Below are 24,118 nucleotides of genomic sequence, written 5' to 3'. Positions count from 1 at the left end.
AGAGGTGAATAGTGAAATATATATGGAGGACAGGTGGGAGAAAAGACTGGTGGCAGTTTAGAGAAGACAAGAAGAAATATGGGCTTACCTCCTTGGGTTGCATGTTATCAGATCTGCCTGTCTGTGTCTCTCCTTCACTTACGTTACTGCTCACTGACGAGATGGCATCTCTATTATCTCCAGCATGTAAACTACAGCAAAACAAGACCCTGGTTTTCTTTTTCTTCAGAGAGAAGGGTGGGTTAAGAGGTGGAAGCCACAGACATATATCAGCCTCTAGATATGAATGTTTTTATGTTTCCTTCTCCCTGGGCAATTCCATTCCAGAGAAGAATCAGCAAGTCCTGCTCTTTTCTCTACTCGGTTTTCTAACTGAGCATTCCCAAGCTTGAGGCTGGTGACCTTGAGGCTGTCAGCTGGGGCAGCAATCTCAGAAACGTCCGCCTGCCTCCCAAATGGCTCTCTTTTCAGCCTGAAACTTACAGAACTAAAAATTCTCATCTATCCAACCACCCACCCCCTTTTTCTTAAACATGAATAACCAGTCCAGAGAGATGAAATGGCTTGCTCAAGGTTATTAGTGCATATATGGATTAGATAGTATTTCTCAAATCCAAGTATTGTATCATCCCCTTTTAAAAGAGAAAAGGATATTTTATGAGTCCTTGGTACATGCTTATACCTCCAGAGAACTCCAGACTCCAGGTTCAGAATCTGCAGATTAGATCCAGATGGCTGGTGAGGCGGAGTCACATCCTGAAGGGCCCACTGAGGTGCGTCACATGCTCCTATCCCACGGGCACGGGCACACATCAGGAGCACCAGGAAGCTCTCCACCCTTCACGGCCCACTCCCTTCCTGAGCTCCTGGCAGGCCCTGAGTACTTTCACCTCCAGGACTCTCCTCAAGCCCCACGCTGTGGCCTGCTCCTTTTGTCTCCTTTGGCCATGGTGCTATATCTTTCTCTGCCTCTTGCTTTCCAGTGCCACTCCCCTAGGAATGACCTTTATTTAGCTCACCTCCTTTTTCAGCTCCACACTCATCCAGAAGGTGAAGCAGAAGAACATGGGGGAATTTCCCAGGTGATGTGATGGCCACCTGAGCCACTGTGACATGACACGTGGAGGAGAGAAATGCCAGGAATCCAGGAGGAAAAGTGCAGCCCCAGGAAGCTCTGAATGGAATGTGGGGTAGATAAGGCTGCTGGTCAAAGGGTGGGGAATTGATCTACAGCAAGTGAGAACTGGAGGGACCAAGGAAACTCCTAGACCTACTCCCTAATTTTGCATATAAAGAAGACAGTCCCAGAGACCCAATGTGGCTTGCCTCATTCCAGGTGGATTAGGAGACAGCACAAGGTAGTGGTTAAGAGCAGTGGTTTTAAAGTCAGACAGACCCGGGTCCTGTGTTCAAACTCCACTTCTGTTCCTAGCTGTGTAGTCTTGAAGGGGAAATTTAGCGAGTCACCTAACTTTCCTGAATTTCTGTTTCCTCATCATGATAGACCTACCTCACATGGTTGTGGTGAAAGTTAAATGAATCAATGGCTATGAAGCGCATGACACAATGTCTGCTACTTAATAAGAGCTCAGAGGTGGAATTAGAAACTCGGGTCCCCTGAATCCTTCATCCGGATGTTGTACATCTCACACATAGGAGACAAATTCAATTCACAGGTTTATTTATGGTTGAACTTGGCAGAAATCATGCTCTGCTAGGAAGATAAGGAAACGCCTTGAATCAGAAATTTATGAATTTGAGAGAGTTAGACATCTTTTCTGGAGAGTTAGGGGACAGTTCTATCTGCCCAGGACTGAAGATGGACCACAAATGATGTACATGGACTTCACACACAAAATAAGATGAGCAGCTAATGTGGACCCCTGATAAGTGAACAAAACCAGAATGTGCCATGGGCTGGAAAGCAGGAAGGTCTGCCTCCAGATCATTATTCAGGCCAGTTCTTTCCTGAAAGTTCTGACTGTTTTAACTTCCTGATACAGAAAGCCCATGATTAGGTGCCCCCTGAGCTCCACACAAGCTCTGCAAATGAGTACAGGTGTAATCAGTGACCAGTAAGTTGTATTCAGTGGTATGAAGCCTCTCAGGCCAAGGCCTCTGAGCACCGGAGGGACTTCCTCATGTTTACTGAAGGAAAACTTGAAGGCAGACTGGGAATAACTCAGCTTATAGCCTTAAAGATTCTGGTTCCACCTCAAGTCCTAAGTAGTCCTTATGCAAAGGGGTTCTGGGAGAAAGGAATGGAAATGCAGGGGTATGGGAGAAGGGCTTTAGGTGGTCAGAGTCCCTAGGGAAGACTGGGGAAGACTGGCAGTTTTGGTGGAATGACGCATTCCTTTGGCCTTTTCTATAGAAGATTCCCCAGCCTTCCCTGCATTGCATCCCATGGGAACAGTAGGGGTTGACTTGTCCCAAGGTCATGCTCATCAGTGATAGGGATGAAGAAATGTCACTCTGGGCCTTGGCTCTGCAATTATTCAAATGCATTGCTTATAATACAATCACAGCTCCTAGCTCTGATTATCGGCATCATCAGCATCATCTATTAATGGGTTTTGAGCTCCTCTGGGTACACAGCATCGTACAAAATGCTAAAAGGTGCCAAATACAGACTCAGAAAATGAAAGAGAAAAAAGGAGCATAAAGTGGACCAAACAAGGCACTATTCTGAGTAGCAAGATCTAAATCACCCAGAATTCATTCATGTGAGCTAAACTTAAAGGGCCAGGGCCTCCTAAATTCTGGAAGTTATTAATTATTCCAGGGTCTTCTTTATCATTCCTGTCTTATTTCAGCTGCCTATTTTTAACTAGAAGTATTTAAACTTCCATTAGTTTTCCTTTTATCCCTTTTGTTAAGTAAACTGTCTCTTTATCACCTCTCTGCCTCTCCCTGTGTGGCTGTCTGCAGAGTGGAGAACTAGCAAATATCTAACAGAACAAAATAAATAGGTAAAGGAAGACGTGCCTCCAAATTGACCAGAGTTTGCAGTGTTTGCACAGCGGTGCCTTAATACCTGGTGTTTCTAGGTGGTGGTACCTTAGAAACTCAGCACAAAGTGGGGAGGCACAGTTTGCTGAAAACGCCTGTCACCCCTGCATGAAACATGCATAACCCGCTGCAGAGCTCCAGTGGCTGTTCTGCCTCTTTTCATTGCATGTGCTTTTCAGCTGACGATGGGAGACAGCATGCCAGAAACGTCTGAGTTTCTGCCTAAGACATATTGTGGGTTAGAAAACAGACGGTTGCTGTTGTACTGAAAACCTGCTCATCAGTTTCCAAAAGGAACAGACATGAAAGGTTCAAATGACCCCTTCAAGGGTTTCTCCATCTAACCAGGCCTTAAGCTCTGCCTCTCATTATTTTTTAATGAACAACAAAGAAAGTGTGTCCCTGGTTAATTACTGTGTAGGGTGACAGATGCTTAGCAAGGAAAAATCCCCAGAGTCATGTCATTTAAAGGGATGCTGTCAAAAAGAAAGTCTAATTTTGAAATGGATTCCCTGACCTGTAACATTCTGTATTTCTTTTAAACTTGAATGACTTTTCTCTCAACATTTTTACCATTGTCTCTATCTGGGTCATTCGAACTTTAAAAGTCTTGAGCAATCAGGTGATAGAATCCCAAATTTGTCTTTTCCCCCTCCCCACAAGAAATTCCCATCCCTTCTCACTGGAGCTGGGTGGAAGGACTTCTGAGCTGCTTTTCCTCATGTCATGATGTCTGGGATCTCTCTCCCCTTCCTCTACTTTCTTCAATTTCCTCTTTCCCCAGTTAATTAATCCTGTCCTGTGCTGGGCTGGGCTCTCCCTCACTTTGAATTTTCTCAGCATTTAGAAAGCCTCAATATGATAACTCTTGAATATAAGTTCCTCCAGGGCAGGGACTGTCTCATCATCTATATCTAGCACTTACCACAATGCCCAGCACACACTAAACTTGATAAATATTTGTTGAATTCTGTGAAATTGCTTATATGTGCCTTGGGCTTATTTGCTTTTTATTTCATACCACTCTCCAGTCTTCACAACTAAAAATTCCTTGAGGGTAGAATTCTTGACTTATTCTTCCTTTGCCCTATTTCAAGAACACTTGCTACACACTTATGTAACAGGTTCTGCACATGCTAGACAGCCATATTAATTGTTGTTTAAAGTCATTTTTTATATCAATCCAGCATGTACTATAAGGTGTTCTCCTTGAGAAAATATTTATATGTTCTCTATTTAAGAGGAAACTAGGCTAGTATAATGAAATATCCTTTTATAGACAATGTTATTTTTAGATTTAAATGCAAGGATCTCAGTGCTATATTTTTTAGGAATTTGTTTACTTTGGGAGTCAATCAGAAATTTTTTTTGAATTTAAAAATATTAACCCAGGAAAGTTCTAAATAAGTTGCTGAAGAAGTGGTTTTGGAAACTTTAGAAAACAATGTGATGATTCCAAGAGTCAACAAAGTCTCACCTAGAATAAGTCCTTTGAAAACACCTTCCTCAGTAGGGTCATGAGCTTAGTAGGAGAGGAGCATGGTGCAGACACAGAACATCTTGATTTAGGCAACCCATATGAGACTATTTCACTCAACATTCTGATGGGTGGGTCTGCAGCATATTGAACAGTTTCATCCGAAGAGGCATAGTAAGTGAGTCTTGTCCAATCTGGAAGGTGTCTCAAATAAAAAAGCCAGAGGACCCTGCTTTGGCCTTTGGCTCTTCCATGTTGTTAATGCATGACTGAGATGGTGGCAGAGGGGAAACCTGACATTTGTTCAGCACCTACTCCATTCTGGGCACGTGCTAGAAGCTGTGTGCTCACTGTCTCATTTCATAGGAGGGCTGGCCTGCTGATAACGCAGAGCATGAGAGCAGTGCAAATACCACAGGTGACAGACTCTGAATTCTGGAAACCAAACCAATTAAAATTTGCTGCAGGAAGTGTCATGTTCCCACACTCAGCTGCTTTGAGCCACAACCTATAGGATCTAGAAAATCTGTTTGGTTAGCTTTTGTGGGGAAAGTATTGGCGGTAAGGAAGAGAGGGGTGGAGAGAAGGGATTCGTAATATTCACAAGTGGACGTAAAGCAATGGCATGCTGGAGCTTCCTGGAAAAGAATTCGCTCAGACGCTGCACACGCAGAGCTCAAATCCTGGGAGAACTGGCCCTAGTATTCCCTGCATTGCCAGACCAGTACAAGGTACTGCCATCGTCCTAAGATCCAGGAGCTGAAAGGAGTTTCAGGAGTCATCTAGCTTTATTTTTGTTGTCAAATTTTAAGGGAACAGACTTAAAATAAACCCAGAGGAGAATGACCATATCTATGTGAGCACTAGAAACCAAAACAATAGCAACCTATTATAACATATATTTTCAAAGCACTCTCCCATTTGTTCTACCATTTAATCCTTCTACCAGCCCTATGAGAGTTGATAAAATGGAGGAACCAGCGTAAAGAGGTGGAGTGACTCCCCCAGAGCCACCAGCCAGAGCACAAGCTGGCTCTTGAGCCAGGATCTCCAGACTGGTGATCCTGTATTCCTTCCCCAGGCCATGCTGCTTCTCCAGGCATAGTGTCTGTTCACACTGCGACAGACGCCGAGAGTCACAGGGCTGTGCAGAAATTGTTCTGCCCAGAGGAGGCCAGGGGGCTGGAGGTTACCACAGCCTGTAGACGGCCCACCCCCTGCTCCTTGCACAGTCTGGCCAAAGCAACCACATAACAGGCGCGGGCTGTTTGCACCTCTGGCTTTCAGTAGAGCTTGGGCTGGACTGTGCTGGGCAATGGCTCTGCCAGCTTGTCACTTGATGCCCCTGCCAGGTCTGCCTCTGCTTCCTTCACTGATCTCCTGCAAAGCGAGGGCTGTAAAACACAAGCAAACACTAGCCTGCGGCTCCTGCCAGCCCGGCCCTCAGAGCTGCCCCTGCTCCCAGCAACAATAGCCTGATTATCATTCATTATTTCTACTTCTTAGTATTAAAACCCTCTTAATATGGCATTGAAGACCATTGGGGAGTTTTAAATTTCATGTCAGACCAGGATTTATGGGCCAGTTCTGAAATTTTACCTCTGGGCTCGATAATTGCAATTCCCTTTTAATTGCTCTCTTAGACACCTCTGTTAAAAGACTTCAATTATTTCCACACAGCAGCCCCCGGGACTCGGCCAGTCTCAACACTCAGCCCATGTCACCTCCTTTTGGAGGCCTGCATGTGAGGAGGTACCAGGTCTGACAGGGAGCCCCAGCAAGGAGCCTCGGGCTCTTGGGAAAGGATCTCCCCTCCTGCAGAGTGGTGGGTTTAGGGATCTTGCCCCCATCCTCCCCTCCTCCCCCTCCCCAATAGGAAGCAAGAAACAGATGCGTTAGGATGTGCATGTTTGCCACTGCTTGTTTCAAAAGCTGTGCAATTCTGCGAACGTGCAAATGCATTTTGGGAATCTTTCTATGGGAAATGGCTTAAAGGAATATGATGCGGGGAGTCAGGTGGGAAGGTCAGGGAAGAGAGCCCTGTGATGCTTTAGGGAAATTAAAAGCAGGTGCTATCTGAGGGGTTGTGGAGTATTGGAAAGGGCCCCCCCCCCACCACCACCACCACCAAGGATAGAAAGAGGACATAGGAGCAGCAACAGCCTGCAGAGGCCAGCCACCGCTTGTGGGGGGAGAAGAGCAAGCTGTTACCATGCTCCCTGAAGACCCAGCTGGACCAGGGCATAGTGAACGGGGCTAAGGCAGGATGCTGGGGGTCAGAGTAGCTAAATAAGCCACCTCCAGGATGTCATTTCAAGCTTTGTACCTGGTGACAGTAGTTTGTATGTGAGAAATGCATAACTCTGTACCGAGAGTCACTAATGGCCAAAAATATCTGCTTCTATTGGGAGACAGTGGGCTGGGTGAGGGACAGAGCTCCAGCTCTCCAGCTAGGAAGAGGGGGCTTCATCAAAGAGGCTAGGGAGAAAAAGGAAAACCAAGATTCAGGGGCTCATACATTGATGATCCAAGTCCTGTTCTTGGGTGGAGGCAGCAAAGAGCAAAGGAGAGTCCCCAGCCTTGGTGAGGAGGTGTCCCCCACATCCTCAATTAGCAGCCTTGTGCAGCTACATGAGGGACTGCCTGCACTGGCAACTCCTGTTGAAAGGCCAGGAGTGGACTAGACCAAAGCAGGAAGGGTCTTTGTCCCTCCAGAGCCTGAGATGAGTGTCCACTACCCACCTTGGTACAGAGGCCACCAGCCCTTTGAATCAAAGGCTCAGAGCTTTTTTGAATGGTGTCTCTGAACCTATTCTGAGCTGTCAACAGAACTTTGGAACCACCTAGAGAGCTCACACGAGGCACGAGCTCATGTGCCAGACTCCATCTTCCCAGCCCTTGTCACAGTCCATCCCTGAGTCCTCTGACCTTGGAGGATGCTGTACACTAGGAAGGAAATGGGGGATTCTGCTCTCCTACTCAGTACCATGAGAAACATGCCAAATAGCTGAAGAGACACCAATTCCCATGGTCTATCAATAAAAGACCTGGGCGAAGAGATGGGTTTTACAACCTCATCCCAGGAGCCAGTTTTTATTGACTCTTTGGCGGTTTCTGCTTGGTTTGTTATTAACAAAACTGCATTGCAGGCTCACCAGTAGTTATGCTGACATTTATAAAACAGTGGGCATCCAGGCAGCCCTTTCTTAGGACATTGTGCATACATCTCTTGGGAGGCAGGTAACCCTTGTCAGTGAAATGTATCACTGAAGCACTGAACCAGCCAAAAGCTGGGCCCCTGCCCTTTCTAGAAAATTGCAGCTTCTAGTCTATAGGGCCAGGGACAGTGTCAAAGGATTCGGAGAGTTCAGGGCTTTCTTACTGTAAATATTCAAAGTTTGAGAGGAATCAGGAGAGGAGAAGAAAGGCTGGTCCTGTGCCTGGGGGATCCAGCCAGCGCCAGCCCCAGCCCCAGTCCAAATCTTTCTGGCTTCTCCACATGCCTCTGCTTCTAGTGCAGGCTCAGCATCCCTTAAAAGTTCCAGGTCACAATTTCGAGCTGACCCACTAAAGTCATATGAAAATTGATTGTGGCAATCCCAGCCCAGAAATTGGCTCCCAGGTGAACGAATCATGGGTGCGATCTCAGAGCCTCTCCAGCATTTCTGTTTGCTGTGTTCTGGAAAACTCCCACATGTCTGACATGGTAGAAGCCTGAATTCCAAATTCCATTATTTTCTTCCAGCGTGGCTTAAAGGTGTGAGCATTACCCCGGGTGAATCTAATGGGCCCATGATTCCTGGGTTATTAGCAAGCGCTTCCTAGTATCATTTCGCAGAGCGGCCTCCCTAAAGGCGATGGTGATATTTCTTATCTGGGAGGCAGAAGTAAGTGTGTAGGAAAATGTCCTGTGCCATTTCTGGCCCCAAAGAAATGGGCTGCTCTGTGAGAAATGGGTTGTTTTCTCAGCAGCCTGTGGGCTGTCTGTTTATGGGCTGGCAGTCCCACAGAAAGATGATGCCGTTCACCGAGAGTCTGTAAAAAGACTGTAACGTTGGTTTCTCCAGTTAGTGGGGACAGTTTTGAACTATCTGCCTGTGTTAGTTTGTGAGGTCTCCCATAACAAAGCAGCCCAAAATGGTAGCTCAAATAATGAAAAACGTATTGTCCCACAGTTCTGGAGGCTGTAAGTCAGAGATCAAGGTGTCTGCAGGGCTGGTTCCTTCTGAGGACTGTGAGGAAGAATCTGTTCCAAGCCCGCCTCCCAGCTTCTGGTGGTTTGCTGGGGATCTTTGGCAATCCTTGGCTTGTAGGTGCATCACTCCAATCCCTGCCATCATCTTCACATGGCATTTTCCCTGTGTGTATGTCTGTCTCTGTGTCCAAATTCCCTCTTTTAAAAAAACAGTCATAATGAATTAGGGCCCACCCTAATGATCTCATTTGAACTTGGTTACTTTTATAAAGAGCCTATTTCCAAATAAGGTCACATTCTGAGGCACTGGGGGTCAAGACTTCAACATATTTTGGGGGGAGACACAGTTCAATCAATGACACCCCCTTTCCTGCCCACCCAACAAGGACCAATGGAGTCCAGACAATAATAGCAAATATCACCTCCTCCAAGAAGCTTTTCCAAAAGCTTCTCAGGCAGAGTTAGGCACTTCTTGTGCTTAATTCCTATACCAGTGACCTGATCCAACCTGGGAGCTGTATTCCTGAAGGACACCAGTTGAGCCTTGATTAATTTTGCCAGTAGCAAAAAGGTAGAAATGGACTCTGAGTTCAGGGAACACCATGAACAAAATGTCCAGAGGCATGAGAGAGCCCTGGTGTGTGCAGAGAACCAGAGGCAAGTGCTGAGGGCATTGGAGAGCCATGGGCATGCTTGAGTTTTAAAGAGATTATTCCTGACACAGGGTATAGACTAAAACCCTCCTCTGGGCTGCAGAGTAGAGGTGGCTGTGTCCATGGGGCTCAGTCTTTCACTGCCATGTGATATTAAACATGGTGATTTCCAAGATTCATGCTGGTCTTAACATCTGTCAACCTTGCGATGACATCACCCATGATGCTTGCCACAGTACAGCATAGACACTGTAGCAGAGTTTGTGGGCCCCTCCGCACCAAGGTGCTCAGAGAGGGCTCAGAATAGTATCCAGCAAAGTCTCTGGCACTTACCTCCCCATCCCTGGGTGGCCACCGCAGCAAAGGGACAGGGAAAGAGGAATGTGTGGAATGGGGAATCATCTCAGGTGGTTACAAGTCTTTGTCCTTACCTCACCTTGCCAGGCCCCTCCAGCTTTGTCTGGCTGACCACCTATCCCAGCCCCAGAATCTGCTTACAGGACCACAGTTTATGGCCAGTTCCACCTTACCATATAAAGTTTCATCACAGTGGCTTGACTTGGCCAGAGATTTATGACCGAAATGGAGCCTCTGAGCTTGGACGTCAGCATTTTGCTTGGCTCAGAGACTTGCCTTGGTATTCAAACCAATCAATAAGTTAACACTCTAAATGGCATTTAGGCTGCCTCTCTAGGGAGCAGGATGGGCTGCTGGGTGTCATTTGAGGATGAGCAGGGAGAACTGCTTCAAGGCCTGGGAAGTCCTGGGAGCCAAGCTTAAGGTGAGGGCCCAGGATGAATGGAACAACCCCAGCCCCACTCAGGACTCAGGGCTCAAGCTGAAGGCAGACTGGACTGAAGGAGGGATCCTACAGTAATGGCCACATTTCAGGTTTCAAAATTGTCTTTATCCTTCTCCATGAGGATGATGGATTTAAAAAACAAAAACAAAACTAAAAGAACCTATTGCATTGATTTGGCTTGGAAGAAAAGAACAGATGGTGCTAAAGAGTTATTGGAAGGAAGAGAGAGTTAGGAACCCAAATTCCAGATTCCCACTGCCCACTGGTGGGTGATGTGTTCACACCTCCTTACAGAAAGAGCTAGAAAGGCAAAAAAAAACAATCACCTGGGACTCTAATCAGAGAAAATCCACCACCTACCCTGCCAGAAAGATTGTCTGGCAACTTTGTGGAGTGGGAAACCCCAGTGGGATCCCCCTTGTGCTCTCTTCTGTAATTCTAAGTGATGCCTGCAATGCCAACACCAACCAGACTCCCCCTCCTCTCACTTCTGCCCAGAATCCAGTTGAGTCCTGCCCCACAGATCCCTGATGAGGGATACTCTGCAGATGCTGGAGCAGGAGGTGACATGCATGGGACCTCATCCAAAATTCAGAGAAACGAAAAGAAAAATTCAGGATTCTCAGGATCACTACTCTTGAAGAAGTTTTTCTCTCACTTGATTTTTTGCCTGAATAATCAGTGTTTCTTACTTTTTTTTTTTTTTTTTTTTTTTTTTTTGTCGTTTTTTGTGACCGGCCGCACCGCGCTCAGCCAGTGAGCGCACCGGCCATCCCTATATAGGATCCGAACCCGCGGTGGGAGCGCTGGTGCACTCCCAGCGCCGCACTCTCCCGAGTGCGCCATGGGGTCAGCCTGGTGTGTTTCTTACTTTAAAAAGAAGAAAAACTGCTAGTGAATCCTACAAAGCAGACCAAAGAAATATACCTTTTAGATAGTAAGATTGGGACCAATATTTGCTTGGGAATCAACTTACATCTTGAAACGTATTTTAACTTGCAAGATCTAAATGCATGCTAACTTACCAACTCTTGATATAGGGCCAAGGCCTTTGTTTCCATTGTGGTCCATTGATAGGAGGTCTGCATTGTCTTTCACACACATCGCACTCATGATGCCTCATCCATGATGTTCAGTTTCAGTTTCTTTAAAACAGAAATAATTTTTAAATACTTGTGAAGTAATCTGGAAGCTTTCTGGAGGCTCTCTGGGTTTTAAGATTTTTTTTTCCAGCTCTTTTCTGTTGCCCTATTCACACTTAGTTAAACAGCAATTATTAGTAGTGACTTACCACTGAATACTTTCTAAAGTATTCAAATTTTTCTTTTGAATCAACTTAATGAGTACAACTGGCATAAACAGGTTGGGGAACAAGTATAACTGACTCTCAGTGGGTGTGTAATTCAAGTGATGGGAGTAGAAGGTTCTTAAGGGGTTCTTAAGACTAACCCTGAACATGCAGTAACCTTGAACATTCAGAGGTCACAGAGTGTTTTACTGAATGAAAATTGTACAGCTTGTGCTAATCCAGCAAGCCAATTGGTCACATGGAGGCCAGTTAAGAACACTTCTCCTACTGTAATTTTTCCTTACAGCTGTGGCTATAATCATCCTACTCTGCCCCACCCACCTCCAGTGATTTAGGGACTGCATCTATCGAGGGAGACTCTCAGTCTCCTACCTTCTGGAGTAGTACACAGAAGGAAGAAAAAATCTCAGCCAGGGACCAGAGTAGGTGTCTGCCTTTCACAAGCCCGCATCTTCCAACCTAGATTATGACAATGTAGAGCTTGAGCAGAGAAGGAATGGGGCAGCCTGGGACAACACTGGCAAGGGCCCAGTGTATCTCTAGGATGCACCCTTTACTGAGTATTGCTATTCTTCAAACACTGCCTCTCTCCGGCCCACCAGAAAGCTCCTATAAAAAAACTAATTATTTACATTTGGCATAAATCTCAGCCTATGTGCAATATAGTAGAAAGTGCAAAAGTTTGGGAGATAAAGAGTGTTGGGTTTATATTGCCTCTTAGCTCTTAATACATGGACAGGCTGTGTGAGCTCTCTAAGCCTTAATTTTCTCATTTATAAAATGGGAATGGTAATATCTATTTCGTGCATTTGTTGTGAAAATTAAATGAGAAACAGTAAAATGGCTGCCTTAAATCCTTTCTGGAATGAGGCAGAACATAAATACACACACACACACACACACACACAATATGTGTATCAAGTGCCTGGTCCGGTGTTCCCAGGGACATCACATTTGTTCATTTGTCTCTTCTTCTCCACAAGAGGGAAGGAAAGGAGTCCCCAGAATCTTTATGTTCTGGAGTGGGAGGCTCTTTCCAAAACCCTGAAGTTGCGCCACATGGTCAGTTCCTATTTCAACTTCTTATAAGGTCCTCTGCCATTGGGTTTAGGAGAGAAAAGAAACACTAGCATAATAGTAGCAGCATCAGCTAATGCTTACCGAGTGTTAACTACGTGCTTTACATGTCTTCACCCATGTGACCTTCACAACACCCCTGCAAGAGTCTATTATTATCCCTATATCTTAATGACAGAATCTGGGCACAGAAAGGTGAGGTTAGGCAGTGGGCCTGAGGTCACACAGCCAATCACAATTGAGATAATAAAACAGGAAGTCTGGCTCCAAAGTTTCTGCTCTTAATCAACGTATTTCTCTTGAAGAAAGGAAGAAAATAGGGAGAGAGAGAAAAGGAAGAAAGGAAGGAAGAGAGGGAAGCAGGGAGGAAAGGGGAGAGGAGGAGAAATTAGAAGAAGGTAAAGAGAGGCCACGAAAGGAGCCCAAGACCATTCATTTTTGCTTTGTTCCAAAGCATGAGAGGAGACCTAGGCAAACGCAGTTTGGAACATCTTCTCAGCCCCTCCCTCAGAAAATCTAGGCCACCTTCCGGATCCCCGTACAACATCTCCGATGAAACTCAAACTGCTTTCCAGCTGCCAGTGCTAGAGTCTCAGCCAAGTCAACCTGTGGCCCCAGGGAGCACATCCTGCCTGGGCACCTCCTTGGCTCCCCCAGGTTCCTCCCACACAGCCTGGGGGTCGACCTCAGCTTCAGGGCAGCTCTTTTCCACATAAACTAGTGGGAGCCAGATCCCAGCTCAGCCTGGAACCTTCTTTCGATCTAGATCTGATCCTCCCCAGGGCACATGCATCTAACTGCTGGGAAACTGTGAAGGACAAGCGAAGAACAAAGCCAAGGCTACTTGGATAAAAGACCCCTGTCACACGCCACATGTTATTACTGTTACATAGAATTAACAAGCAACAAAGGACTTCGCACTAAAATTTACATTGATCTGGCTTTTTTTTTTCCCTAGCTATCTTCCATAAAAATTCTTTAAATGCAGGCTGATTTAATGGAAGCGATAAAAAATTGTGCTGAATAGTTTATATTTGCTGCAGTATTACTACAAAGTATATTTTAAGGAAAACTTCAAAGTTATGTGTGTGGGATTTTGTTGTTGTAGGATAAGATTAGAGAGAGAAGTGCAATGGGCTTTTTTTTCTGTGTTGATCTGGACAAGCTCCCACAGGATCAGTTTTTTGTTTTTAGCAAATCTCCACACCTTCACACCTTGTCCAGACACTTATCAAGAGAGTCTTAGCAAAGACGCATGTGGAGAAATAGCAGTGTGGCCTGAGCCTTGGCAGGGTTATGCTTGAGAATAATGATCATCATGTGACTGAGTCCTATGTGACAGGGACTTCGCTGGTTGTCAATTTATGTGGCTTCTGTCCTCCCCAACCCAACCCATGAACATGGCTGTTCCAGCTAGGGGGTTAATCACTGCCTAAATGCCTTGGCTCTCATGACCAGTACAGAACATGAGGATGGCCAGCTCTTCTAACTTCAGGTCCCTAGCCATGTTCATGGGAGCCAGAAATCCAAACAAAGCCTCAAGCAAACATCTTTTAATTCTAAGGAGCTTAAAAGGGCAGTGTAAAACGGAGTTCATAAAGACTATGGGTCACACTAACCTGGATTTAAAACTCAGCAATAAGCAGAGTAGGCCTTCAATAAATGTTAACTGTTGTTGATGATATCATTAGTACTGTTATTATTATTGGCATTGCTGCTGTATGTGATATTCATGTTGCGTTGATCCAAGCTTGACCTGCATTGTAAAGAACATCTATGCATCATATGGGAACTCTCCTAGCTGAGGACTCAGATACCCTCAAGGTCCCAATTACTATAATCCTCTGATTCTGTCTGATTTGCTCTTGGCAAATGGGGGCCAAGAGATAAGTGATGTTCCATGTGGTACCTCCTTCCTGAAACCCCCAAATTCTCCAGTCCTTGGGTTCTTCCTAACAGGGAAGGCACCTCTATAGCTTGAATAAATGATAGCTCATGTTAATAAATTTACATAAACTTTTAGATTAACTCAGCTCCACTGCCACATAAATTTTGGCCAAGAATGTCAGAATCTTGTCTGATTTAACAAAAATCTGTTCATGAATTTGTCTTCTACTTCAACAAATATTTGCTGAGCATTACAACACATAAGGCACTGGAGACACAGTGATGAATAATCTACCAGCCTGGTATTAAGGAGGTGTGGAGGGGAGACACAGGGGTCATCCTTCCTGTACAGGCCAATGAAAAACATTGACTCCAGATAGCCTGGACCACCTGTTCTCTGAACACACACTGTACATGAGGCCTCTGCTCATGTGCTCATCATGCCTGTTTCTCGTTCTGCCTTACCCTTTTTCCAAACCCTGCCCCCTCTTCACAACCCATCCTCAAATTACACCTGTCCTGATCGCCCAATCTGAGACCTCATTTTGCCCTCTATGCTTCAATAGCACATAGTGTCTGCACCATTCACTATAAATTTGGGTATATATTTTTATTCTTTGTGTAAGCTATAAGCTCCTTGAGTCCAAAGCTAAATCTTAAACCCTAAGTATCCCCAGAGCATCTAATATTTTATCTAGTGTGCAGCAACACACCTGAGAAATGGAACATGACTCAACAAATTCTGAGAACTAGACATCTTTTCACGTGCTACAGGTAGATGCAGAGGTAAAGAAGAGGCTTTTATTCTAAGTGACATGGGGGCCTTTGAAGGATAAGGAAAAGAATATTAGTCCACTATATCACAGTTCAACTTGATGTGGGAGTGTTCCAGCATGAAGGGGGAAGGGTGCCGATTGTGTTTATCATATAAACATCCATTTAACTAAGAATATTTTTTGGTTTAAACAAATATGGTTGCTGCTATTCATAGATTGAAAATTCCTTTCCCACCTTTTTCTACCCACATTCCTTTCCCCCTTGTGGATTTTCATAAATGAGTTGAGATACATGGACCAGTGCCATTCACGAAGAAAGCTGTGGCCTTCTGTAAGAATAGCTCCACTTATTGAGCCCCTACTGTGTGCTAAGAGCTGTTTTGATTGCTTTGCATACATCCTTCTCACAAATCTTCACAACAATCTAGCAAGCTAGGCATTACGACCTTCAACTTAAAAGAAAACTGAAACTCAGAGAGGTTAAATCATTTGCTTACGGTCACTTAGCTGTAGATGGTAGAGCTGAGAAATGAATCCAGGCCTTGCCTCACTGCCTTGCAACAGCTAAAACTGTCTCAGAAAGGCTTTCTGTTGCATGGTTTGTAGGGTCTCAGAAATGCTTTCCATTGCATGGCTTGTAGGGTTTCAGAAAGGCTTTCCATTGTGTGGCTATAGGGTTTCAAAAAGTCTTTGCATTGCGTGGCTTGTAGGGTCTCAGAAAGGCTTTCCATTGTGCAGCTTGTAGGGTTTCAGAAAGGCTTTCCATGCCATGGCTTGTAGGGTATAAGGACTCACTTTTGCAAACAGCCCTATGTTACCATTATGCCCATTGGGATATTGCACAGCAGCAAAGTAAGACACATTCTCTGTCCTGTCAAATGCCATCATGGCCCTCACATGCTGTCACAATGTGCCCCTTCATTCTGGACATCAAATAAGTTGGTGCCTTCTCAAGTCACAGCTGCCAACTCTCAATCTCATGAGCAGCTTGCCTCACATCAGACATGCCACACTGTTTCCTTGAAACATGTAGAGGCTAACCTGGTATGGAGCAGTGGGAGTCTCAGGGATTTTTTTTGTTTCCATGTTAGAGCATCTTATGATTTTTTCATGGATTTTCTGACGATGTATTTCACTGTCTGGCTGGTGTGTCTGTCTGTAAAACCCAAGCTGGTGATCTCTCCAGCAACGCTAAATAGATATATCCTTCTCCATCTCTGTGATTTTAGTGATATGAAATTGTACAGACTCATCCATAGGTGGCATTGTCTCTTGTTCTTGAAGTCTGGAAGCAGTAATATGCCTTATTTTAATCTTAGGTCTGTAGGTAACACAATGTAGGTAACTTTGGGCAAGTCTGCATTTCTCCAAGGAGAGTGGACTGAGTCTCTTTGCAGAAATAAATCTGTGATTCTATGACTAATCTCTCTTCTCCCACCTCTGTAAGGATATTATTGGTCAACTGTAGCTTTCAGGGTTTTCATGACATATTTTGACACTAGGATTTCTGCAGTCCGCTAGAGAGGCACAGACATCAGATCAATACAGACTCTTACAGAACTTTTAATTCAATGTTCACATTTTGCTAATGAAGAAACTAAAACCCAAGAAGGTGCATGGACTTGCCCAAGCCCATGGAAATCCAGAACCAGAACCCAGGACTCAGCTCCAAATTCAGTAGTCTTTCTACATATTACTTCTAGCCTCTAGGTCAGAAATGGACCTTAATATTCACAAACCAACCCTTCTGCCTTTTTTGATGAACACTAATTTATTCATTATGATGTAGTCACTCAGAAAAAATGGGTGGTCAGTGTTTTTCTCAGGAAATTCACACAAAGTTGGAGATACTTTCTTGGGTTAAGAATACAATTGATGGGAAAGCATCCAAAATTTCAGGCATTTGGAGAAAAGTGCCTTGTTCAAAGTCATCAAGCAAATGAGGGATAGAGCCAGAACTGGAACTGGAGAGCTCCAGAGAGACACGTGGAAGATAACGGATTGTGACAGGCCATCCATACAGTCCTTCTGGCTTCCAAAGTCCAGACGGACAGGCTACACTGTCAAACTGATTGATTGAAATACCAGTGCTAAGACAGCCACAAATCTCCAGCACATGGATACAGCTGCACGTTAGTTTCTAGGAGGCTCTAGATCAGACCATAACCTTCCCCTTTGCAAACATAAGTAGAGTTGCCACCAGCCAAAGCAAGAAAAGCAGGACCCTAATGAGCTAGTTTCATGACACTGGGATAGAAGGAAAGAAAATGGAGGCAGACAGAGAAAAGAATTTGGATTGGTTTTTCACTGGGTTTTGGCTGTCTCTTAAACAAATCTGACCCTAGGTATAAGCTTGCCCTTTTCTAGTCCCATCTTCCCTGGATATAAAATATATGTTTGGCAACTGCTCTGAAAGTTATTAAAGTTGCTGCAGTAAACTATGGGAGGCCAGAGAATTTCGGACAAAAGTTATTGCATCGGTAACTCAGAAACTAATTCCTAAAACTCTTGACACATTCATCCAGAGGGCTAGTTCCAATATAGAAATGGAAAGCATTGTCAAGGGCCACTGTGTACCTGGAATTAAAATGCATCACTGCTTGGAGCAGAGAGCTATGATTTTGGCAGAATATGAATACTCATGCCTTTCACCACCATCTTTCCTCAAAAATAGGGTACTTTATCTTTCAGAAGAATGAGAAAAATTCTGCTCTTTTTGTTTGGTTGTTTTTTTCCCTTAAGAAATTCCCATTTACATTTTCTTTTCAAGTACTTCTTTCTTTGAGAGTCCCACATTTAACCGAAAGGCCTCCTTTTCCTTCAATTACACCTGTTTTATATGGGATAGAAATCCCGCTGGGTACAGTAACAGAGAACAAACTTTACAGCAGCAATAATCCCTTCTACAGCATCTATTGTGGGGAAACTTAATACGCTTTTATTAAATGGCTGAAGAACTGGCTCCAGTGATCTGAATTACTACAGAAGAGCATAAACGGAACAAAACAACCTTCTTCATTCAACACACACCCGCTGCATGCCCAGCGACATGCCAGGGACAGAGACACAAAAGGGCCATCCAAGAGCATCGTTGATTGCCTTAGGCAATATCTTCATCATCAAAAGTGAGCAAAGACAGAAAAGATTGGATGGGATCCTGAGTTAGCAAGCAAATGCAGAAATGTCCTCTAATTCACTGCAGCAGGACTGACAGTATGCCTCAGAGTTTTAAATGTGAACACACTTTGACCCTGACTCTAGGATTTTGTCCTAATGCAGCATTTAGATAAGTACAGAGTTAGCCTCAGAATGATCATAATACATAAAAAATCAGAAGCAATGCATAAATTGTTAAAAATGCAATCATTGGAATGATAATGTAATCTATATTTATTATCTCATGACATACCATTGATTGGGCACGTGTAATCACAGAGCAGCATATGTATTATGGTCTCATTTATGTAAAATTATAGTTGAAAGGTTTGTTCACTGAGGTGGCAACTGTGGTTATCACTGGACAATGCTGTCCTGGGACTTAGTTTCCTTTACCAACATTTCTGAATTGTTGGATCTTTAATTTTTTTTTTTTTTTTTTTTTTTACAGTGAGCATCACTTTATACTTGGGAGCAGGGGAGGTTTTTAAAATGTTTTAAAACAGAAAGCTAGTTTTTTCCTAAATTCTTTACCACTTCTGCTGCCGTACCTCAGCCCAACCTAGTGGTAAAAAATATATAAAATATTGTGATGATTTCTTGGGTGTATTCATGAGTCAAACCCCATCAATTTATGCACCTCAATTCATCAAATTACATACTTTTAATACATGCAATTTATTATATGTCAGTTACACCTCAATAAAATTATTTTTTAAGGAAAGAAACTATGAAATAGTTCAAGTAATTTCCATTCTTTACACAAATTGTCTCTCTCTATATATATATGTATATATATGAATCAATGTCAGAATCAATGTTCCCATCAGTAACAGGAGGCTACTCCAAGAGGTTGATAGCATGAGCAAGGTGTAAAATTGTTCATTTACCTTATTCTCTGTTCTCTGATGGTGTCAGTGTCCTTGATTACAGGTGGATCCAGAGCTCACCAATTCACCTGCTTTCATCTTCTTTGCTTCTCTTTTTTGCAAAGTCTACATCAGTCTTAGATACCTTTTACCCCAAAATGCATGTTTCGGTACACTTTAATTTTCCTGCAGCAAATGACTGTAGATTCCCTTAAGTAACTACATAGCAAGCCTGAGAGTTCTGAGACTTTGGTATCAGATAAAATTCTGAAAGCTAGCATTCTTTCCAGAGATAATTATGAATAGACTGATAAATATTTTGAAGCCATTTCTTTGACTCTGCTGCCAGTTTTTCTCAATTATATATATTCTTTCCCTATAAGACTAGCTACTGAAATAGTCCAAAGATCTCCAACTGCCTTAAAAAGAATATGTCAAAAGAAATGCCAGTGGTGACTGTAGATTTGAGGATTGGGTCTCTGAGTCAGATGGATAAGAAGGAAGCAAACATTTGTGTGTCCTGGGGTCACTGTCCTCAGCACCACTTAGGACTCCATCTCTTGGTGCCCCTGAAGGATGTGAGTCCTGAAGTCACTGCAGGGGCATGACTCTCTCTGCAGTTTAGGCTGGCTTCTCATCACTGTTTTCCTATGCTTTTCTCCTCTGCTTTCCAATGTAACCAGCTGGACAGTGCTGCATGGAAGAATTGGGCACCCAGAGAACCCTTTCCGAGTGGCCCTGGAATACATCTCCAGTGGAAACAGAAGCTTGTCTGCAGTGGATTTCTTTGCTGTGAAGAACTGCAGTGAAGGTATCTGAACATGGCTTTGCCCTCCACTCCTTGGTAGCCTGTTGTCTTAGGCTTGTCCATAACCTGCAACTGTGTTTATCTGGGAATGTGCACACTTACATAGAAAAGTCTACAGTGGTTAGGGGTTGATTCTGAATACTGCTAAGTGCTCCATAGAGCACTTAATGATCCATAAAAGAGCACACAGATAATCAATTTTCAAAGATCCAGTATAGAATTGTATCTACTTAACTTAAAACTTCATCAACTAGAATATAGTCTTTGTTAGATAACACATTAGCTTAACTTCCCTGGATGACAAATGCTTTCAACTATTTTTTAAAATGTTTATTATGGAAATTTTCAAATGTATACAAAGTAAATATAATAGTGCAATGAACTCTCTTGCACCTCAACCCAAATTCAACAGTTGTCAACATTCAGCCATTTTTGCTTCACCTATGTCTCTACCCATTTTTCACCCTCCCCCCAACTTGATTTTTATTTTCCTTTTTTTATTCCTCAGGTAAAATTTACAACTAAGTATTTTTAATGATTTTATTTAAGCTATTATTAATGGACAACATGGGAAATGGTTATATGCAAAATTTTTACCTTATTTTGTAAAAACCATCAGGGCATGGTCCACTGTGTCATTGAATCCTTTTGCATAAGTCCTACATTATGAATTCATCTCATAATTTATTACCAAGAAAAAGAATATCTCTCCTGAAGAATAATTTTGTTGATATGTTTTCCTTTTGCCTTTGCTGCTAGGAAACTCTCTACTAAATGCAATATTCCATCATAGTAATTATATCGGTGTAGGGATTTGATAAGCTTTTCCACCTTCCCTCTACAGAGTTTTTGATCTTCTATTCCTATTTCAATATTATGTTTTATATGTACCTTTCATTAAACACTGCCACCAGTCTCACTGGTAAGCAGGATAAAATTGATAATCAGTAGATATATGAGGTTGATCTTTCTTTGGTTCTTTAGAAGGCCCCTGGTCATAACTATAAGCTTTCTTTATTATTTCCCGTATGTGGAGGGTATGGAAGACAGGCTTGAACTATAAGGAGTCACTTGCATTACTGCTGTTCTTCTGCTGTGCCTGCCTCTGCTCAGAGGCTCACTGAAGAGGTCGCTCTCATCCATGCCACAGAAACTGTGGTCTGAGAGGCCAAGAATAAAATGTGGACAGGAAGGAAGCCTGGGGCACTCTTAGATCCTGAATCCTCCATCTAGGCTATTCACAAACAACCATAAAGGCATGTAACACCCAGTCGTCTGTTGCAGGTAGAAGCCTAGATCTGAATCTGTGTCTCTTGGAGGTAATGTACGAAAGGGAGTCCCTAGGTAAGGACCACCCAGCTTCTTATGCTGCTGTGGCTATTTATTTATTGCTGGTCTCACAAGATCTTTAACAAAGTACTTTTTGTTGTTGTTTTAATCAAAACTGGTTTATGTATGGGTAAAGGAAAAATCACCAGAATGTGATAGATTGAACTTCAGTTCAAGTTGAAAAGGTGGTTAAGCTGTGATATGGGGCTGTGTACAAGAAACATGTGGTTTGGGAGCAAGCCAGGAGCTTGTACAAATGTTTCTGTACTCATGAACTTGGGGATTCATGAATGTTTCTGGACATCATCAATCCTCACAGATGTCAAGAGTCTAGGTACTGTACAAAAGAGGCCATCTGTTGAAATGGAACTAGTTAACAGGAAAGTAACAGGGAGAAGGCATCAGTTCCCAGAATTGGCCTAATCTCATTTGAGCAACATCAGGAGAAGGGAATAAGAGACTATAAAATTCCAGATATCAGGCCCAGCACGAATACTTCCGCAAGAATGTCTTGCCCTGCAAAAATTCTTTGCACATTCAAATCAAGGATCTCAACTAGTTGTGCAGATGTTTCCTCCCTTCCCCTGCAACTCTCTCTCGCCTACAGAATTTTTCCTCTGTAGCTCGTGTTGCATTTGCAGCAAGTCTGTTACAAAGCTTAAGAAACTTGTCCCTTGCTTGCTTCTCTATTCTTACAAAACCAATAGAGTTGACCTCCCTAAACTTTCACTAATGATCTAGAAAGTTTCTACTGGCAGGGAACCCTCTTAGAGGAGAAGAAAGTCTGCCTCTGATTCCCTAGGGAAGGTAGCTTGGCCTGGAGTCCTGGGGAAGTCCTCGGGCCCAGCTCCCTTCTTTCAGAGGCTCCAGTCCAAGAACAAGTGGTCTCTATGGAGAAGCAGATGTTCTCTATAATTCTTCTCTGGCTCAGACCACCTATGGCCACCAGGGGGTGTGGACAGACTGGTGTGGATGTGTAAGGCAAAGAGCAGAGAAGAACAAAGTAATTTTAGTGTCTCCTTGGAACTTCTAATTCCCTCTCCCTTAGTGGAAAAGACGCAGTTGCACGTCAGTTGGTGCTGACAACTTACAAACATAAGAAGCACCTAAAACCACACTCACATATTTAAAGGGAAAGAGTTATTTTTTAAGGGTGTACTCAAGGACTATTTTATGTAGACGTGTGTTTTCTGGGATCATTGCTTTGGTTAGGTAATAAAAAAAAAAAGGAGATAAAAAGAGAGAAGTGGTATCTTTGAAGGGAGTAAACAGAGCTGATGACGAGCTGGCCAGGATTTGTAGATAGGTCTGCAGGGTGCCTGGTCTATTTTTCTAATAAAAAAATACTAAGATGGTCCTGTCAGGTGAGGCACACATAGAGTATGAGGGGAAACAGAGCTGTAGAACTCCCCAGCTTCTCCTGGGCACACATAGAGAGAGGTGCCATCTTAGTTCTTTTAAAGAAGCCTTACAGGGACATTGGGACAATTCTCCCTGCACGGGAGACAATATCTATCTGCGGGTGTCACCAGGACAGAAGCCATGCCTATTTTGTCCCTAAATCCTTACACCTATCACAGTATGTAACACTTAATAGGTGCTCAGTTAATCTGGGCTAGTAGCAGCAATAAAAGCTAACATGTGCAAAGGCAGAGTGTCAGTCCCTTTATATGTGCTGTCTCATGCAAACTTTACAGTAATGCTACAAAGCAGGGACTATTATCCTCATTTTACAGATGGGGAAACTGAAGCTCACTGAAGTTTCAAAATTTGCCAAGGTCATTCAGTTAGTGAAAGGTAGAGCCAAACTCGAACTGACTACAAAGGTAATATTTCTGTCCACTACATTCTGCTGCCTTTGTGGAATATGTAGAGGCTGTGGTTGTATTTATCACTGAACACCTTACAATCATCATTGGCTCCTATTTCTCTTATCCCTACATTCAAATGGCCAGAACTTTGAGCTCCAGACCAGCTGCTGCCTTGTATTCTATCTGTTGCTGGCTAGATGCTGCTGTTGCTGTCTCTCGGATTTGCCCTTCAGATTTCGTTTTCTTAGCCATGTGCTTTATCATTCTTATATTCTTCATATATGTAAACCTGGACTTTGGCAGCAGCCAGCTGGTCTCCCTGATACCATTACCTTTCCTTCACACATTGCCAGACAAATCTCCTCAATATTCCCTTTCCTTGTGGCACTTTTATGAGACGTCAACTTCTTATTGCCTCCTGCATCAGAAAATAATGAAATATGGGGGCTAGACTGGACTTCCTCATTCATTTCCTGGGGCCAGGAAATGTCATTTACAGCTACAGACTTTGCTCTCTGCATCTAAATTTAGTAGCTGGTTTATAATCATCTATCAATTAGTCACTTGAGACCTTAACTTGAGGTTCGGGACCTTGCCTTATATTTCTTTTATGTCTCCAGGGAGCAGTTAGCACAGTGCTAAACACATAGAAAACACCACATAAATACTTGTTGACTGATTGGTTCATCAATCAATTGATAAATGCTATTTCTGCTTTCATGGCTTTGGGCTATTACCCTGCTACTTCTAAAAGAAAGTAGCTGTGAGTAGAAATTGCTTGGAATAGGTTTTTCCCTGAAAGACCAGTGAAAGAGCAGTTTGTACATTAGCACAAACAAGAGGGACATCAGCCCAGAGAGACTCATGTGCAGGCTCCCAGAGATCCTTTTCCCTTTCACAGAAACCTTCCTTCAACAGTCTGGAGCAATAGGATTATGCAGGACACTCATCAGGACC

At 43.5% G+C, this 24,118-nt stretch overlaps 1 protein-coding gene across 1 annotated transcript in view; it reads left to right on the top strand.

Annotated features, from left to right (window-relative positions):
• ALK (ALK receptor tyrosine kinase) overlaps positions 1-24,118 on the top strand; it is a 731,313-nt gene that overhangs the window by 516,930 nt on the left and 190,265 nt on the right. Inside the window, exon 5 of the mRNA XM_063078008.1 lies at positions 19,897-20,024. Within this exon, the coding sequence (XP_062934078.1) occupies positions 19,897-20,024 (128 nt within the window). The remainder of the gene's footprint in view (positions 1-19,896; positions 20,025-24,118) is intronic.

This window comes from Cynocephalus volans, chromosome 14 (assembly GCF_027409185.1).
Source record: "Cynocephalus volans isolate mCynVol1 chromosome 14, mCynVol1.pri, whole genome shotgun sequence".
In the NCBI taxonomy this organism is placed as follows: domain Eukaryota; kingdom Metazoa; phylum Chordata; class Mammalia; order Dermoptera; family Cynocephalidae; genus Cynocephalus; species Cynocephalus volans.
The sequence above is the reverse complement of the archived record's forward strand: the minus strand, read 5'-3'. Positions and strand labels throughout refer to the sequence as shown.